General features: G+C 38.5%; 1 protein-coding gene across 5 annotated transcripts in view; it reads right to left on the reverse strand.

The window, feature by feature from the left end:
- The window catches only part of SUGCT (succinyl-CoA:glutarate-CoA transferase), a 556,817-nt gene that overhangs the window by 442,706 nt on the left and 93,472 nt on the right, over positions 1-20,639 (reverse strand). For all 5 annotated transcript variants that reach the window (XM_036327439.1, XM_036327436.1, XM_036327438.1 and 2 more), the window contains exon 9: positions 6,670-6,765. In XM_036327439.1, coding sequence (XP_036183332.1) covers positions 6,670-6,765 — 96 coding nt within the window. The remainder of the gene's footprint in view (positions 1-6,669; positions 6,766-20,639) is intronic.

A 20,639-nucleotide genomic window follows, 5' to 3' on the forward strand; every position in this document is an offset into this window, starting at 1 on the left:
CATCGATGTTTCTAACTCTCTATTCCTCTCCTTCCCTCTCTGTAAAATATCAATAAATTTTTTTTTAAATAAAATAAAACAGGCCAATTTGTCAATTGGAGGCAATTCTGATTTTTTTTACAACACAATGGCCTTTGAACAGTCATAAGTATGTTTATTCTTTGTGCAATATGCTGTCCTTAAACATCATATTGCCTAATTTATTTTAAATTTAGGATGTTCCTTAAAATCAAAGAAAGTTGAACCTAAGGAGAAGCCCAGAGGGAGCCTATTATGCCAGGAGCCTAGCATGCCCAATTACCCGTATTCTTAGGACTATGAGAGTCCCAGACACTCCTTTCAAAGTAATCTGGATCTTCAAATAAACGGTTTTGTTTTTGTTTCAACAAGATTCCCAAATTCATAAGGATGAAGGCACACATAAGTTTTAAAGCAAATACTACATAAAAGCTACCTCACCAAAACCTTTAGAACGGAAGGCGCAGGGGAAATTCAGGCAACTCATGCCTTAATTTACAAAAACAAACAAACAAACAAACAAACAAACAAACAAAAACTTTGAATATTCTAACTTATCAGTGCTAAGTAATAAAAAAGTTTACAGAAACCTCTAATGTATTTGCTGTCGCCCACACTTTTGTTCCCGATAAATATCCAGGTATTTCTTACTGGGATAACATTATCAAAGTACTTTGCAATCTTAAGGATATAAGAATAAATGTTTAAAATGTTCTGTGGTTTTCTCACTTTTTAAAACTGAGAGAGAAATCTCCACAACTGTTGGCTATCAAAGGGGTGGGTATGTATCTTTTATACAGATAGGTTCCCCTCTTGGAGGCTTCTCAGAAATCACTTCTGAAAATCATTTTGTCATGTTTCATTTTGTTAATGAATTTACACTAAAACTACATTAACTAAACACTTCAGTAAACTAGAATCCTTCTCTATTCCCTTTGAAAATTGAGCGGTGTTGCTATATATGATGCTCCTCTAACTGCAATGCTATATTGGGCAATGGCTCAATACTACAATTTCTGAAAAAGATCTGAGAACAGATTTTTAAAACAGAAAAGTACCACAGCATGTTAGATCTTTATTTTCTCTTCCCCTAAGCTGCCATGATGGTTTTTATAAAATTATTCCATAGTTTCCTATAACTATTATACAAAGTTATAATTATGAGTTTACAGAAATAATCATAGGAGCTACCTTTAATTGAACACTTATTAGAGTCAGGTACTACACAAAACACTTGCACACACTATCTCATTTAATTCCTTCATTAAACATAAAGACAACTATCATTATTACCTTCTGGGACAGGAAGCAGCTCACCTTAGGGAGAGTGAAAGACTTGTCCAAGATTTCTCAGCGACTATGTGATGGAGGCAAGAGCCTAGGTCTGCCTGACTCCACAGCTCACACACTCCCGGCTGTGCCTCCTACATTATCTCTGAGTTTCTAGGAATCAACAGCCCAGTTCTTCCTCAACTGGAAGCCTTCAGGACATGAAACTCCATTGGGGGATCAAGAAATGGTTGTTTATTTGATTTATCAGGAGCTCTGCAAAAGCATGAGTTGAAAAACATAGTAGAGGAAAACCTATAATTGCCCTATATATAGCTCAGAATTCATATATATTACTCTAGCAAGGTCACCTGTTAGGTTTGGTACCTTCTAGAATCGTAACAAATAAGTCATTTGTCAAAGAAATGATGAAAACAGATTAGAAGAACTCTACCATCTGCCAAAGAAATTAAACGGCAGGTATCCACAATGTATCAAACACCAAAAAAACTACCAGTTTGGAAATAAGAAGAAAACAAGCTTTGAAATCTTAAAACCATCGTTTCAACTCAGGCTCTTTTGACCCTAGGTATGGTCATAAGAAAGTTGCTCAATCACTCCAGGTGTCCCTCTCATCCAAATAAAATGAGAAGTGTGTGTGTGTGTGTGTGTGTGTGTGTGTGTGTGTGTAAATGTATGTGTATTTATTTATTTAATCCATTACATAGTATATGTTCAATGGAGCCTGCAAGATATTACTGTGACTAACCAATGCATCAATTAAATTAAATATGCAATGCCAACATATGCTTGTTTAAACTATACTTTCAAACTTTAGTTTGGATTTATTAGAGTTAAGGTTGGGGTAGGATTAGGGTAGAGGCAAGGATCAGAGCTCAGTTCAGGGTCAGGGTTAAGGTTAGGGTTATGTTTTGAGTTAAAATAAGGTTAGGGTTAGGATGAGAGAGTTCAGGTTAAGGTTGAGGTTAACACTGAGTTTGTGATTAGTGTTAGTATTAGGGTTTGAGTTAGCACTAAGGTTAGCATGTGGTTTTAAATTAGGGGTAGGTTTAGGTTTAGTGTAAGGGCTAGGGCTAGGGTTAAGTTTATGTTTTAGGGTTAGTGATAGAATTTCATTTTGAGTTAGGTTTTGTGTGAAGGTTAGGGTTAGAGTTGTGGTTAGGGTTGAGTTTATAATTAGGGTTAAGGTTAGAATAAGAGTTAGAGTTTATTGTTTGGATTTAAATTAGTGTTAGGTTTAGGTTAAGGGTTAGGTTTAGGGATGCTTAAGGGTTAGGATTAGGGTTGAGTTTATGATTAGGTTCAGGGTTAGTGTTAGAGCAGTTAACTTAAAGGTTAGGGTTTGTTTTAAAATTAGATTAGGTCTAGGGTTAGCATTTGATTAAGAGCTAAATTAAAGTTACATTTAGAGTTAGTTTTAGGGTGAGGATTAAGTTTTTACTAAAGTTGGTGTTAAGGTTTGAGTTAGAATTATGGTTAGGATTAGAGTTAGCATTGAGTTTAGGGGTTTGTGTTTAAATTAAGTTTAGGATTAATGTTAGAGTTAGGATAAGAGCTAAGGTAAGGTTTAGGTTTAGGTTAGGGTTAGGTTTTGAGTTATGTTTAGGTTTAAGGTTAGATTTAAAGTTAGGGTTATGGTGCGGAAAAACTAGTTAATGTGTAGTGTGACTATAATAAAGGAAAAACTCACAAAGAAACCGATAGATGTATAATGTTTACATTTTGACTTACTAAAAAATCCTTAAATAGGTTTGAAAATACGATAAGCTATGATGTAACAGCATTTTGATGTTTCCTAAGGACTGACAGCAAAGTGCTACATCTCCTCAAGCTTGTAATTTACCGCCTGTTCGGGTCTCTGCTTGTGCCAAACTCAATATACAGTATAAAGTCCCCCCCAGAAACAACAGGGCACAGCTTCCTGCTCCACTCGTTGGTTGAATGGGGCCAACTGAAGAAAGGGAAACTGGGTTTTACTTAATCATCTGAATAACTGTTTTCTTCAATTTCTTAAATTAGAAGCTATTGGTGGGGGGGAGGAAATTAAAAGAAATTCCCCATGTAAATTATCAGGCCATTGGGGAAAATTCCACTTGAAGTTTCTACATTTGGCTCAAAAAAAAAAAGATTATTCTTATTAATGAACTGCTCAGAAAGTCAACTTTTCCAAGAGCCCAAATTTCTGAGGCCTCAGAGTACTGTAAAATCTCTCTGCCTGAGAGGCACCAATTGTATTGTAGTATAAATGGTGGAGTGCTTCCTTCCAGCAGACACCACCCAAAACTCTTTTGAGGAGTGTTGTAATAGAGAACATGGAGAAATGGGATGAGAGATGGAAAAAGACGTGCCACGGAATCCACGGAAGGTTTCTGGGATTATTTATGGTGAACGATATGATCATATGTTTATCCACGGACACTGGGTAATGTAAGTGATAGAGGAGATGACGTGCAGGAAAGGGACAATTCATCCATTGTGATAGAAGGGAATGAAATGAACTACTTATGAAGACACATGTAGAAGTTTGGGAGGTACTATAAAGAAAAGATGTAGTAGTTCTCTTCTGATTGCATCACTTTTGAGTGAAATAAGAAGGTAAAGGTGAGGAGAGAGGGGAAAGACTTGAGGAGAGAGGAGGTGTGAAATAGTCATCCCAGAAGTAAATATGTAGGATAGCTGGGTAAAGCTGGGAGAAATTTGAGAGAGGCAGTCATAAATTTTGAGTTAGGTTGTATTTATGTTTTCTTCTACCCATATCTATTGCTTGAGTGCAGGCATAGAATACTTTCCAGACATTTACATTCCATGCATTCAAGGTCTATGATCTTTCAGATATGGTTCAGCAAGAATAGAGGAGAGTGGACTGGGCCTCTTAACTAATTCCTAAGACCACCAGAGTCTTCCATCGTAGACCTTCATATCAAAACTCAGAAAACTCAAACTAGATACAAACAATAATTATTATATAAAATTAATTATAATTATCCTCGTATTCACCCATAAAAATATTTTCCAAATATATTTCTAAAATTGTAAACAGATCAGGTTCTACAAGTATATCTAGGACCTATCTTGGTATGCTAGCCTCATTCGAGCTACATTTGTATTTGTTCCTTAGTCATAGTGCTGAACTTTACCAAGAGAAAACAAATTAATTCTGGGCTCCTGAGGAAAGACCCTAGCAGATCTCCTCTTCTTACTAATAATAAAGCTGCAATCAACTAGATCAAATAAGCACATTATCCATTTTATATCACTGGGACAATTCAAGCCGAAGACGTACATTTGTGTCTTCAAAAAACAAAAGCGCGCACATGCGCACACGTGCACACACACACAGACACTTATATCTTTTAACTACAATTACAAAAGCCAAAGATTGTAAATTTCTTTTCACATCACAATGAAGTAATTTAGAAAACAACCAAAATGCCAGAGCTCTGGTGCAAACACCAGGGTGGATAACTGAAGTCTTTACAAAACTTTTAAAAAATACATTCTATTTTTTAAAATAAGTGAAAGATAAACTGTAAACCTTATACTTGAACACATACATGAACCCCTCGCTATGTAACGTGAGTAGGAATTACACTGTAAAACCTTCCAACTCATAAATGCTTTCTCCATACACATCAAAAAGTGAAGCCGAATGCATATAAGCCAAACCAATGGACATGGACAACAGGGGGATGAGAGCATGAGTGGGGGAGGGGGGGGAATGGGAGTTTAATGGGGGGATGAGGACATATTTGTAATACCTTAACTAATTAAGAATTTTTTAAAAAAAGAAAAAAAAGTGAAGCCGAGACAGACATTATTTGAGATGAATTCCCAAGGGTTCTAGCATTGTCCTCTGTTAAAAATGCCCTTGACAGGGATTTCCATTATTAACGATGAGCATAAATTAATTAGCTGATGAGACCCCTTAGCTAGGAGCCAGTTTGGTGGAGCAGGGGTGGGGTGGAGTAGAAGGAGGAAACTGGAATCACACACTCTCCTATCAAAGGTAGCAGGGTCTGAAAGAAAACTCCACAAGGAGGCAGGAGGTCAGAGTTGGAGTCCATCTAACCAATCTAAGTACAAGATGTCTTACCTGAAAAATGAGAAGGCTGAATTTGACCATCTCTAACTAGTCCAAAAGACCACTTTTGTGACAGGAGGTAGGTTTGGCTAAAAGGGTAGGAGCAAATGCAAAAGGCTAAGGAGACGGGAAGCAAAATGTAACCCATGGTGGTCACAAAACCACATTGGGAGAAAAGAGGGAAGGAACTAAAGAAAACATCTCCACACTGTAACTCTGCCAAGAGATTAACTAAATGTGTTCAAAAGAGAGATTGCGGTTCTACAGGAAAATCATAGTGATGTCTCAGGCATAAAGACCATAAACAGAAATAGAGAGAGAATTGTGGAATCATATTGGGTCACCACTTTCTTCAGATCTGTATTAAAAAACTGAAATGAAACTAGTTTTGCCCGAGGAAATACTGTTCTTAAAACTAAAAGGATGATTAGCAGTGTTGATGGGTTTCCCGACAAATGGAAAATGCTGACTTTTATGAGTTCTGTTAAGAACACTAGCACTAAAATGACTATAGCAAAGTTCACTCCCTTATTCAACAGAAATTTTATAATATCTAGTATGTGCTTCTACTAGGTATAAAAAAGGACACCATGAAAAAGACACCTCTACTCTTAAACTTACAACATAATGCAGAAGATATGACAAATACATTAGCAAATACAATGAGATATAATACAACTGGGCTAAGCAAAGGTTAGGGGTTTGGAAGAAGAGTTGGAGTTTTTTGTTTTTATTTTTGAAAGATCACGGCTCCTTCCCACTTCATTCACACTAGCCAAAGTCAAGAATTTCTAAGGACAAGTTTAGACACTTAATAAAGAACAGCAGTTCCTGAACCATCTGCTTTGCTCAAAAATGAAGATCTGTCACAGGCAAATTTTCATTTTACTCCAACCCTGTGAGAATATTATTGTCAACCGAGGTAGGTAACATTTGGTTTATAAGTGACATAGTGAACAAACCACACTTTCTCAAATGGCTACAATTAGTGCCTCTTTGGGGTGAAAAAAGAAAAAAATAAAGCAAACCATCTTGAGTCCAATAGTTACTTACTTTCAGCAAGTTTCTTTGATCCATTTAAGTGTCCTGTTACTAATCTTCTGATGAGGAAATGTGCAAAACACAGCATTTTCAGTGAACAACAGAACCTTGTTATAGTTAGACAAAGATATATGACAGAATATTCTGAATGTTTTTTTAAGGAAATCATTTCACAAACTCATACCATACAAAATTGCAGGTTATAGTAGCCCAACGCTATATTCTTGTTGTATTCTTACCTGGTAGGGAACAATACTGCCATGAGCTGTGCCCCAACGTTTCGCTTCCTTTTGGCCAATAAGGTAATTAGCAGCTACCTGGGTTAAACATGCCACCTATCAGAAGAAAAAGAAAAAAAAAAGCCAGTGTATCTATACTCACTCATTGACAAAAGGTTATAATATGAAAGTTCTGATTTGATTTCACTTAATGTCATTGCAGAAGATAAGAGAGAAAAAAAGAAACTCCCAACAGGTTAGAAAATATGCAGGCATCACCTTTCATCACACAAAGCAAGGAAGAGCAGTGTTATGTTAGTGCATGAGTAATGGTCACTTGAGAAGTATAAATACAGAAACACTTAGCTCCTGAAAAGATCACCTGAAGGCAGAAGTTGCCCCAGCAGGTGGAACCTGGTCAAGCTTTTAGCATCAAAGCCTGAGCAAAATAAATCAGCAATCATACGTTCCCTTCCCCGCTCCTCCGGCCCTTTTACTTTCCATCAAGATGACACAAAATGAGGCTGTGTCATCACTGAGCAGGTGAACCAAAGTCAGGAGGCACATCCCTCTAAACTTGTCATTACAGATATAGATAAACAAACTAACTAACTAGCCTCTATTTTGTTTTTAAGTCCGTTTAGTCAAGTTTTCTGTTCCTTGCTGCCTAAAGCATTTTTACTAACACAGAGAATCAGGATTATTTATTGATTTTTATTCAGCATGAATCACCCTCATTTAAACAAAAAGTACTGTAACTTTCCCAACTTGCTTCTGGCCTCATTATTATACTTATTTCCATGTTCAAGAAGCATAGTTCTATTAAAGGGGTTATCTAAAACTGACTCGTGCAACATTTCATATGCAGATCTTGAAAACCCACAATAATCCAACTCCATATAAGGATAGCATGAAGATAATAACTTGCTCCCTGGAGATCTGTCCCAAGAAACTATGTTCCAGTGAGACGCCATGCCTTTGAGGGCCCAGAACTATGGAAAGGAGGTGACCTAATAACTTTTCAGTTTCCAGAAAAAAAGGCATCTTGACTTCTAACATCATCAAGACAGAGCATGGGCTTGCTTTTCCCATTATAAATCATCAGATGTGACTAGCAATCTATCTAGCCAGCAAGTCAAATATATTCCACATTGAGGCTGACTCCTGCGACAACTCAACGGGTGACTTTTCAAGGCTCGGTGCCACAACCTGTGACTGCCTCTGCCTGGTGCCTCCTACCAGGGCCATCAATAGGGCTCGGCCTGAATGAATCCCCTTGCAGCGGCAGCCATTCTCCTTTAGCGTATTCTTGGGATTTACACTGACTTTTATGTTCATTTACTGCTCTGTTGAAATTGGAACTGCCTTATGGCAGCTGGTTCGGCTGTACTGCCCAGGTGGCAAAACTAATAAACTTTGAGTCATCCACTTCTGGACCTCCATCTGGTCTTGGGCATTTGAACCATGGAGCATTCCAGGGCTGCCTGGGGCTGCCTAATGTTAATCACCATTTCACAGATCACTTCTGTGTATTTCAAAATGGAAAACCAAATCAACATTTTGTAGTAAAAATGCACTGGATGGGAAGTCCGGGTTCATGGTTTCTCATTTCAGTCTACCTCTAAATAGTTGTACCACTGTAGGTATATAATTTAACTACTTTGATTTTTCAGGTACATTCTCTGTATATTTGGCATTTGACCCAAACCAATTTTCAATTTTTTAAGCTTTTTATAAAAGAGCAGAACTCCTATATCGAACCACATAATACAGGAAATCCTAATATATAGGGTGTCTCAAAAAAATGAATACACACTTTGAATAATTATGAAGGCACTGTTTATTACAATACATTTCATTTTCAAAATTGAACATTAGCTGTTAAAGTGGGTATACATTTTTGGGGACACCCTCTATATGCACATAATACCCCACGTGCTCTGACTGACGCAGAGGCAGACCTGCAATGCCACCCTGCGCAACATGAACACAGAACACAATTTGCAAAATAGTAAATAGTCTTAACTTTGCTTCCAAGTTCTCTACACTTCTGACCCTATTCTTCTTCTTAAAAGTCTGGCAGGTAAAAGATAGCAGGGATGCAATAGTAATTTTCCTGTAAAATTGAGGAAATTTTCTCCAGTCTAAGGTTTTTCTATTTTCTTACCTATAAGAAAGGATCTTCGTTAATCTAGCTATGTTGTTGTTGTTGTTTGGGGCGGGGGGGGGGGGGGATGGATCAGGGGGAGGTTGTTTCTTTCAAATACATTAGGTTCAAACATCCTCTAAGGTGCTCTGCTGCTACTGGAGGCAAAGAATCTATAATAATAAAAGCGTAATATGCTAATTAGACCAGATGTCCTTCCGGATGACCTTCTGGACTAAGCCGAGGCTGCAAGGAAAGCCCCGGTCCCAGGTGCCAGAGGGAAACCGATGGTGGCAGCTGGGGGAAGGAAGACCTACTCTTGCACAAATTTCGTGCATCAGGCCTCTAGTTCACATTAATAAAAGTAATTCTTTGCAAACAATTAATCACAACAGGCTTAGTATTCCCACTTCTCTAATCTCAAGGTCAACTGATAATTAATACATCCACATCAGCAAGGGCTGCACGAGATAGTGGGCTGACTGGATGATCACAGGTTAGTCTTAAATCCTAGACTGACCTGAGACAACTGCGAGGGGTTCGCATGGGGTGGACCGTACCTGGCTGTCTTGCCCACTACCTCATTCTTTCTTCTCAATTTTGGCTTCTGTGTTTCTGTCCCCACCTTGATAGCTGTCTTTGACAACTATTTAATAAAAGCAGCCCCATTTGGAGTCAGTTTGAATAAAGAGTCAGAACTCATCTCACAGACTGTTTCTAAATGGAATACTATATCCATTTTCTCCACACAGTGCTGACTCATGAAAACAGCAAACATTTCAGAACTAGCGTGCTCCCACTGGGCAAACAGATTAAATAAGATTTGAAGCCAGATGTCATCCAAAAAGAAAGTATGATTTATCAGTAAATACTCAGAGGCAAAGTTGGAGGGAAATGAATTATACTTTGAAAAAAGAGAGCACTGGGCTAAACTTAGTAACCCAATGTTTAAAAGGGGTATTACGGATCTGAAAGTAATCTACTATTTAGAAGGATTTTTTTAAGGCAGGAGAAAGGGGAGAAAGTCAACAGTTATGATGTGATTATTTATAATAAAAAAAAAAAAAACAGAGGCTTCCTGGCAATTAATGACAAATTTTGCAAAACTCAAATGAACATAGGATGTGACTTTTTGGTTAATAAGTACATACTGTATATCCATTCTAAATATTGCATTATATCATTATTTTCATCGTCTAAACTTAGGCTCATTATTTCATCATGTGGATGCTATATAATTTACTCAGAATGTTGCCTTTATGTGGTTTCATCTAAACAACAAAAAAAAAGCCATCTTTGATTTAATAATAATCATTCTGACAGCAAAACTATTATTTTAGATAACATAGTGGATCCTAATATTCTTTGTTTCTGACCAGAAAACCAATGGGGTGGTCAAAGTGGATCTCAAAGGGCAGAGTCCCTAAAGGATTGAGTAAGAAGACACACAATTATTTCCCAAAGCAGCTTCAAGATATCAGTCACCACATGTTTCACTCCTACCAAATGAGGATCAAGCTGCAATAATAGAATCTTTCATCTCCAAAAGGACAACCAAGTATGACAGGCAAATTGGGGAAAACAAGACTAGAACTATGGTCCACTGCATCAAAATGGGTAATTTCACCATCTGCAAAACCCACTCTCTTGCATATATTTTGGCCTCTAACTAAACTGTGGACTAAACCCCAGTCACGCTTCATTTCTGCATTTGCCCATATCTCTATCCAGTCTTCAAAGTCCATTTCAATGTGATCTTATCCATTAAGTTCTCCCATCACTGAAGCACAAAAATATTTTCCCTGCCTCTGAACAAATACGGTATGAGACCTTAATTTGCCTGACTCCTGCTACACTTTCACAGTCAACCTTGTACTACAATTCGAATTATAACATGGAAAAGCTAGAAAGACCTAGATCAGTGATGGAGAACCTTTTGAGCCCGGCGTGTCAGCATTTTGAAAAACCCTAACTTAACTCTGGTGCCGTGTCACATATAGAAATTTTTTGATATTTGCAACCATCGTAAAACAAAGACTTATATTTTTGATATTTATTTTATATATTTAAATGCCATTTAACAAAGAAAAATCAACCAAAAAAATGAGTTCACTTGTCACCTCTGACACGCGTGTCATAGGTTCGCCATCACTGACCTAGATCAATAGTATCTAAACCTAGTTGTGCCGTACAATCACATGGGGATTTCTCCAAATCTGCTGAATCAGACTCTTCAAGGATGGAGCCTGGGGAAAATAATTTAACCAATGGACTATTAACTGTAAACAACCCTGAGGAAAGTCTAGTCAAATTCCTTAATATTACAGATTAGAGGGCCAGTGCATGAATTCGTGCATGGGTGGCATCTGGCCAGCCCACCCCGATCGGGGCAGTCAGGCCATGCCGGCTGGGGCAACGGATGGGAGAAGTTAGCCAGCTGGCCCCGCCGCCTGGTCGAACTCCCAGTGGAACTCCCAGACTAGGGGACAATTTGCATATTAGCCTTTTATTATATAGGATAGCTAAATAAAGAAATAGTGCCTTTCTCCATGTTACAATTTTATTTAGCATCTTATCCTATCACTCCTTTTATACTGGGAACTATTTCAGGGTAAAAATTATGTACTATAAAACCTTTGTACCTTCTCACAGCACCTAACATGGAGCTTGCACACTAATTTTTTAACACATGAATGACTAATTACTGTTGTCTTACTTATTCAACAAATACTAAGTGCTGCTTTGTGTAAGGCATTATGCTAGGTACTGGGTATACATAAGTAAATGCAAAAGACATTATCCTGCCCCCCTAGGACTTATTAAAACTGATATGGGGAAAGGAGCTGGAAGAGAACTTTAAAAACAAAGAGAATAACATGTGTGAAAGCCCTAATGCTGGAAAGTGATTAGCATGAGGGCTGGGGCAGGCGGGGGGGAGAACCTAACAGTAGACCACTGTAACTGAAGCGTTCCAAGAACGAAATAGGGAATGAAATTGGAGAGGCTGACAGAGGCCAGATCATGCTAGCCCTTGCAGATCATGGTAAAATGTGGAGAGCGGCTACAGCATTTGGACAGGTTCAAGCCTCGGACTAATGAGAAGGCATGGTCCTCTCGTGGCAAAGCCACGTGCAGGTCCCAGCTTGGAGGGCAAAGTGCTCCCAGCACAATTATAGCCAAAGGCTATGGTTGTTAGCTTGACATTATAGTCTGAACCTGTGGTCCCAGGTGGCTGACTGATGTAGGCTGTGGGAGGTGCAGCAAGTGCTGCCAACACAGAGCTTAATAGAGTTCTCAGGTGCATGTAATCAAGTAGATTCAAAACTCACGAGAACATTGTAAACATCTTGAGCATGCCCTTGCTTTGCCTTGTGGGAACTGACTATAAAATAAAGACTCGGCTTACAGGCAGTGGCACTGTCTCTCCATCGGAGAACAGTATCCCACCTGGCCCCAACTGTATTCTCTTGTCTGTTTTCTTTAATCCTTCACCACCCCCCCCTTAGGTTCACCACTGGCAGATTTTTGGCTGAATATTGGGTAAGCTATTAAGATATTAACAGAAAGGAACCAAGATGGCAGCACAGGTAAACACCTGAACTTACTGCCTCACACAACCACATCAAAACTACAACTAAAAGACAAAACAAATATCATCCAGAACCACGGGAAGGCTGGCTGAGTGGAAGTCCGACAACTAGAGGGAAAGAGAAAAGCACATCTAGACTGGTAGGAGGTGCAGCGGTGCAAAAGAGCGGAGGTACAGAGGCGCGCGAAACGGGCTGGCAACTGGTTACGCTGTGGTCTTTTTCAATCGGGAGTGAGATACAAACTCCCGACTGCTCTGAATTCCAGTTCCGGGCAAGACTCTGGACTCACATGGGGAGAAACTGGACTGTCGGGCATTGGGCGGGAAAACAAGGGCGGCTTTCCCTCAGAGGTGCTCGCAGCATTCATTGCTCCTGCACAGGGCCGCGGGACATAGAAACCCAGGGACCTATCTGGGGCAGGGCCGACAGGCAACCATTGCTGTTTGAACCACCCTGTGATTCCCTGAGACCCCACCCCACCCAATTTACAACTCCACCCAAGCTGTGCACAGAGGCTTTTGCATATGAATGGCCTGGCCTTTTGCAATCTAAAACCTAAAAAACTGCAGCTGGGTCAAAGAACCCCAGAGCTTCCAAAAGAAGGCCTAAAGTTCCTCAGCAGCCTGCATTGCTTCACAGCTGTGCCTCATCTGGGCACCTCCAAACCCCAAACAAAGAGAAGGAATCTGCAGATCTCTCTGTAGCTCCTGCTGGGTGGCCTCAGGCAGTGGCTTACTTTGTACCTCCTTGGAGATCCAAGAGCCAGTGTACCCAGTGGTCAGAGTGAGACCACACCAGATTACAACTCTTCAGATCCATAAGAGAAACACTCAGGACAGACTCAGTGAACACCAAAGCCCCACTGAAGCAAGTCCTGCCATATAAGGGTGTTTCCAGCACAGCAGTTCTCCCATTGTAGACACAACTGGTCCTCACAGCCAATTGGTCTGGAGGTTAATTCCTCCCAGTGATACCAACAGCAATCAATGCTTAACTACAACAAGACTGTGCACACAGCCCACAAAGGGGTGCACCAAGAGTGTCCACCTCAGGTGACTGGGGAGGCTGAGCCACTGGGTCCTATCGGGAACCTAGCAAACAAAACCACTCTATCAACACAGGGAAGCAGCCAAAATGTGGAGACAAAGAAATATGTCACAAATGAAAGAAATGGAGGAAAGCAAACTACTGGATATAGAGTTCAAAACCACAGTTATAAGGTTACTCAAGAATCTTCTAGAAAGCTACGAGAAATTTAGTGAGACCCTCAAGGACATGAAAAAGGACCAATTAGAAATTAAGCACACACTGACTGAAATAAAGAATAATATACAGAGATCCAAAAGCAGACTAGAGGATCCCAAGAATAAAGTCAAAGATTTGAAATAAGAAGCAAAAACATCCAGCTGGAAAAGAAAAAAGAAAAAAGAATTTAAAATATGAAGATAGTGTAAGGAACCTCTGGGACAACTTCAAGCGTACCAACATCTGAATTATGGGGGTGCCAGAAGAAGAGAGAGAGCAAGATATTGAAAACCTATTTGAAGAAATAATGACAGAAAACTTCCCCTACCTGGTGAAAGAAATAGGCTTACAAGTCCAGGAAGCACAGAGAACCCCAAACAAGAGGAACTCAAAGAGGACCATACCAAGACACATCATAATTAAAATGCCAAGAGCAAAAGATAAAGAGAGAATCTTAAAAGCAGCAAGAGAAAGACAGTCAGTTACCTGCCAGGGCGTGCCCATAGGACTGTCAGCTATTTCTCAACAGAAACTATTCAGGCCAGAAGGGAGTAGCAAGAATATTCAAAGTGATGAATGGCAAGAACCTACAACCAACATTACTCTACCCAGCAAAGCTATCATTTAGAATTGAAGGTCAGATAAAGAGCTTCACAGATAAGAACAAGCTAAAGGAGTTCATCACCACCAAACCAGTATTATATGAAATGCTTAAGGGTATTCTTTAAGAAGAGGAAGAAGAAGAAAAAGGTAAAGATAAAAATTATGAACAACAAAGTGACAACAAATACATATCTATCAACAAGTGAATCTAAAAATCAAGTGAATAAAAAATCTGATGAACAGAATAAACTGGTGAATATAATAGAATCAGGGGCACAGAAAGGGAGTGGACTGACAATTCTCAGGGGGAAGGGGATGTGGGGGGTGCAGGAAGAGATTGGACAAAAATCGAACACCTATGGACAAGGACATGGGGTGGGGTGGGAACCGGGTAGAGGGGAGCTATGGGGAGAAAAAAGAGGAACAACTGTAATAATATGAACAATAAAGACTTATTTTTTTAAAAAAGACATTAACAGAAAAAAGAAAGTCAGAGAAACGAACAAGTTGAAAGGAAAGGAAAATAAGAGTCCACATTTGAACATTTTGAAATGGAGAAGCCTGCAAGACAATCAATTAGGCTGGAGTCATCAAAATATAGAACATTCATAAAGTCATCCCTTAAGGCAGTAGTGCTCAACCTTCTGGCCCTTTAAATACAGTTCCTCATGTTGTGACCCCAAACCATAAAATTATTTTCATTGCTACTTCATAACTGTAATGTTGCTACTGTTATGAATCGTAATGTAAATATCTGATATGCAGGATGGTCTTAGGCAACCCCTGAGAAAGGGTCGTTCGACCCCCAAAGGGGTCGCGAGCCACAGGTTGAGAACCACTGCCTTAAGAGGAAATGTAGAGATAAACTAAGAGAAGAAATCAGAAGTAATATAAAACAAAAGATAAGTCTCCATGTCAAAACAGCCTGTCCACTAATCACAGGTATGGTCAATGATGTAGGTACAAACTACTAGCACCAATTTAAATACCCTAAACAGGGCATAAGTTAAATAAGATACAATATTTATATATAGTGGAAGACAAAGTAGGCACTGAAAATAATACAACAGAAGAATGCAGCTTTATTTAAGAAAATGTTGACTACTCTCTTTTTTAAAAAAAAATTTTTTTATTTTAGAAAGTGGTGAAGGGATGAAGAGATTAGAAGTTTTAGATTTATAGAAAAATTACCAAGATAGTACAGAAAGTTCCCATATATCCCACTCCCAGTTCCCCTATTACTAACATATTAGTGTGACACATATTTAAAGAACCAATATTGATAAACATAATGATTAGCCCTGGTGGTTGCACTCAGTTGGTTGAGTGGTGGGTGTCCCCTGTATCAAAGGGTCAACGGTTCAATTCCCAGTCAGGGCACATGCCCAGAGTGCATGTTCGGTCCCCAGTCAGGGTGCATGTGGGAGGCAGCCGATCAATGTTTTCTCTCTCCTCCCTCCTCCTTCCTTCCTCCTCCCTCCTCCCTCCTCTCTCTCTCTCTCTCTCTCTCTCTCTCTCTCTCTCTCTCTCTCTCTCCTCTCCTCTCCTCTCTCTCTCCCCCACCATGCCCCTCCCCTTCCCTACCTTCCTCTCTCTAAATTCAATAAAAACATATTTTTAAACTGTTAATGATTATAATCCAGATGTTCAGATTTCCTTAGTTTTTACTTGATGTCCTTTTTCTGTTCCACAATACCATCCAGGTTAACTAATACATTATATGTAGTTATTGGCTCCTTAGCCTCCTGTGGCTGTAACAGTTTATCATGCATTCCTTGTTTTTGATGACCTTGACAGTTTTGAGGAGTAGTAATGAGGTATTTTGCAGAAAGTTCCTCAACTGGGAATTTTTAAATGTTTTTCCCATAATTAGCCTGGGATTATGGGGTTTTGGAATGAAGACCACAAAAGTAAGCACCATTTTCAACACATCATATCAAAGGCATAGACTATCGACATGATTTATCACTTTCGGTGTTGAACTTGATCACCTGGGTGAGGCTGTGTTTATCAGGTTTCTCCTCTGTAAACTTACTCTCTTTTTCTCCACTTAAGAGGTGGGCGACTATGATCCTCCTTCTAGAGCAGGGGTCCTCAAACTTTTTAAACAGGGGCCAGTTCACTGTCCCTCAGACCGTTGGAGGGCCGGACTATAGTTTAAAAAAAACTATGAACAAATTCCTATGCACACTGCACATATGTTATTTTGAAGTAAAAAAACAAAACGGGACCAAATACAATATTTGTATTTGCATGTGGCCCGCGGGCCGTAGTTTGAGGACCCTGTTCTAGAGGGTCAGTGTCTATATAAATTATTTAGAATTCTGCACAGGAAATCTGTCTCTTCTCCCCTGTTTATTCAATCATTTACTTATATCAGCACAGACTTATTTATTTTATACTTTGGATTATAATGCAATACTACTTTATTTTGTTGCTCAAATCATTCCAGATTTGGACACTGGGAGCTCTTTCAGTTGGTTCCTGTGTCCCCTGACATCCTCCCCACCATTGTCATGTATTTTTTGTGTGTCTTGTCTTTTTTTTTTTTTGCTTTTAGCACTCTCTTCTTTGTGGCACTACAGGATGCTCCAGGCTCATCCTTATATGTCTTATTCCATTCTTACGGGAAAGCATAAAAAGAAGAGGAGTCGTAGGGTAAGGAAAGGGACCTACTATTTATTTTAATGTCAACTAGCACCTCATTGGTTCACTCATTTATTCAAAAATCTTTACATCACACCTACTATGTACCAGGAACTATTCTAGGTACAAGTGATATAGCAGAAAACAAGATAGATATGGTTGCATTCTCATGAAGCTTACATTCTAGTGTAAGGTACATTCAGATATACACAAAGAAGAAAATATCAAGAAATGATAAGTGATATGAAGAAACTGAAATAGAATCACAGAAAGGGCTCTTCTAGACTAGCAGGTTAGTGAAGACCTCTTTGAAGATGTAACATTGAACCTGAGACCTAGAAAAGACATGTGAAAATCTAGAGAAAATCTTTCCAGGTGACAAGATCAACTAATTAAAAGACTTTATTGTGGTAAAGAGCTTACCATATGCAAGAAGAGAAAGAAGGCCACTGGAGCTGCAACATAGTAAGCAAAAGAGGGATTGGTACAAGGTAAGGCCAGAAAGGTATGCAAAGGCCAGATCACATGGGTCCCTATAGGCTTGGGTAAGGATCTGGGATATTATTCTAAGGGTCATGGGAAGCCATTGATTTATATAATTCGATTACCTGGATTTTATATGAGGTTTCAAGAGGCAATGAATACAACTAAATTACCTCACAAGAGGTAGGTATTACAACTCCCACTTCTCAAATGAGAAAACTAAGCCCATGGAGACTAAGTATCTCCTCTGGATCTCACAGTTGGTGGATGATAAAGCTATGACTAACACTCAGGTCACTCTATGCTCTAAGCCAGTGATGGCGAACCTTGTGAGCTCGGCGTGTCAGCATTTTGAAAAACCCTAACTTAACTCTGATGCCGTGTCACATATAGAAATTTTTTGATATTTGCAACCATAGTAAAACAAAGACTTATATTCCTGATATTTATTTTATATATTTATATGCCATTTAACAAAGAAAAATCAACCAAAAAATGAGTTCGCGTGTCACCTCTGACACACGTGTCAAAGGTTCGCCATCACTGCTCTAAGCCATCCCTACACACTACAGTACCTGCTTCTGCTCAAGCTCTCTGCTCCCAGTCCCTCTCACCCTAGTAGCACTTGACTTTATATATATCTAGGTTATATTCTGCAGTTCACATTTTATATTCCCTGCAAGCCCCCCCCCCCAAATACTAGAGTAACTGGAACCCCTCCATGATCACTCAACTGTCCTCTGCATTTGCTTAGAAAGCACATCATTAACTGAATCGATAATTCTTCTCATGTTCTTCTACTCAACCTCATTGATTTGCCAACAACAAAGCATTTTCAGGGAAAAATACTAGAAGATAAATGAGAACACATCTTTCAAAAAGGGAAAATTATCCTCCCATCAGAAAAACATGTTGAGATCCTGATAGCTCTCTTTTTCATTACTTTGCATGTCAAGATTCCTGTGCAATTTAATCTGCTACACTTTCTCCCTCACACCATAAAGTAAACGAATTCCTTCAGAGTCACTAGGGCCAAGGAGAAAAACATTCAGGAGTAGGGAAGTTATTCTGACTACCTCAAGTTGAAAGAAGAATAAGAATTCTACCTATTCATACCACATTTGTCATTAAGTTTTGGTATTTACTAATGATAAAAGCTAAAACTTATTAATCACCTATTGTGCACTGTTCTAAGCATTTGATATGAGCTATCTCATTTAATCATCATGACAACTGTATGAAAAAGGGACTTCTATTAACTCATTTTAGGTACAAATGGCACAGAGCAGTTTAGTGATCTGCCCAAGGTTATATACCTATATATCCAGCCAGTACTTGAATTCAGCTAGTCTATATTCTGGCAATCTATACTATATTATATACATAATCAGATTACTGAAGATTACTGAATGACTTTGGTCATGGAAAAGTTTTATTGGACTGTCCTACTTGGTAAATAAAAAAACAGTGATTAAGCATCCTTTTCAATTAGGTAAACTTTCTGCAGTTAAGTTTGACTTTAATTATTATATAATATTTAATGTAGTACTCATTCACAGTTTTCTGCTTTGCTGCAACTGTGTTTTGGCTTCTATCCCAATGTAACTTGAAATAAATTTCAATCTATAAATATTTTACCTGTGAACACTGAAAAACCAGTAGAGCTGTTATATTAACTTTAAAATCTCTACATTTATTTACTTAGCAAAGAAAAAAACATTATCATATCCTCTTCGTAACAATTTTTAACTTAATGAAAAGAACACACACATTTCACATTCCTCTGAATTATCACTAATGATAGTCAAATAATATTTATGTTTATTTTATATAATAAACTCTAAATGAAGACATAGTTGCATTATACTCAGAATAATTTTTCCAATCCATCTTAGTCAAAAACAGATATATAAGGAAATTGGATATCAAATGCCAGAGGTATGACCAGACAGCAAAGAGAGACAGAATTTCAAAAGCATGTTTAAGATAATACATCAAACATACTTCTTACCATGAACCACTGACCCAATCAATCATTATTCTCAAAAAGTAGTTATGAAGAACTAAAAAATGTGATGAGTAAGTGGAAATGTAGAAAAGTAACATTTAATGACATTATTTATCTCTGTGATTCCATTTGTTCAATTTCAAAAGTCTTCTTCAGATATGGTCTTACATTTCAAATAACTTAGTTCTTTAAGATGTCTGTTTTTAGAATAAAATAGTGCTTTGTTCTGCAACACTAGGTTTAAAAAGAAGTTCTAAGAACAAGATGAAAGTTACTTTTGTTTATTGCTTCCTTCCTGCATTTAGCAGATAATTAATAAGCACTTATTAATTATATGCAAGGCACTCTGTCAGGTGTCCTGAAAGGTCCCAAAATCAATAAAACAGAGTTTCTCAAGAAGGTTAAAATCCAAAAGAAAAATAACAGTGCCATCAAGTCGGGATAAAAAGTGCCATTTGAGCTGACCCTTTGATAAAGAGAATTTAGTCATGTTAAAAAAAAAAAAAAAAAAAAAAAGGAAAGGGCCTCCCATTTGAAAGCAAAATTGTGAACAAAGTCACAGCAGAGATAGAAAAGTATTGGGTCTTTTTGAACAAATTAGTTAATGAATGAAAACAAAAACTGAAACAAGGCATTAGATGTAATGACCAGAAGATCATAGATGATCACTAAGATGCAATATCAATAAAGCAGCAGGGACAAGAGCCAGATTAAAGGGGTCTAAGGAATGAATAAAAAGGATGTGAGCGCTGCAAAAATATTTTTTAAGAATTTTTATTGATTTCTTTTTTTATTTTTTTTTTTTAGAGAAAGAGGAAGGGAGAAGGAGAGAGAGAAACATTGATGTGAAAGTCAAACATCGATCAGTGCCCCCCCCCCCCAACTAGGGACTGAGCCTGCAACTGGGAATCAAACCAGCGATCCTCTGTGCACAGGATGACACCCAACCAACTGAGCCACACTGGCCTGTATTTTAGAGGCTGTGTAAAGGAGGAAGGAGAGAGACTGGACAGTAGCTCAAGCAGGTAAGGAGGAAAATAAAAGTTTTATTTTTGAGGATGAAAAAAAAACCCTAAAGTTCATTTAAATATACTAGAAAAAAGAATTAACTGAAGGTGTGGAGTCTTGAGCAAAACAGAAGAGAATAAGTAAGAACGTGCGAGTGAAGGATTAAGGGTAAAAAATGTCATCTCTCAGTGAAGTCTTCCCTGACTCGCTGAGATGAAGTCGCTTCCTCTTCTGTCTCTCTGTCCACTAGAACGGAAGATTA

The sequence above is a fragment of the Myotis myotis genome, unplaced genomic scaffold (genome assembly GCF_014108235.1).
Source record: "Myotis myotis isolate mMyoMyo1 unplaced genomic scaffold, mMyoMyo1.p scaffold_m19_p_11, whole genome shotgun sequence".
Classification (NCBI taxonomy): domain Eukaryota; kingdom Metazoa; phylum Chordata; class Mammalia; order Chiroptera; family Vespertilionidae; genus Myotis; species Myotis myotis.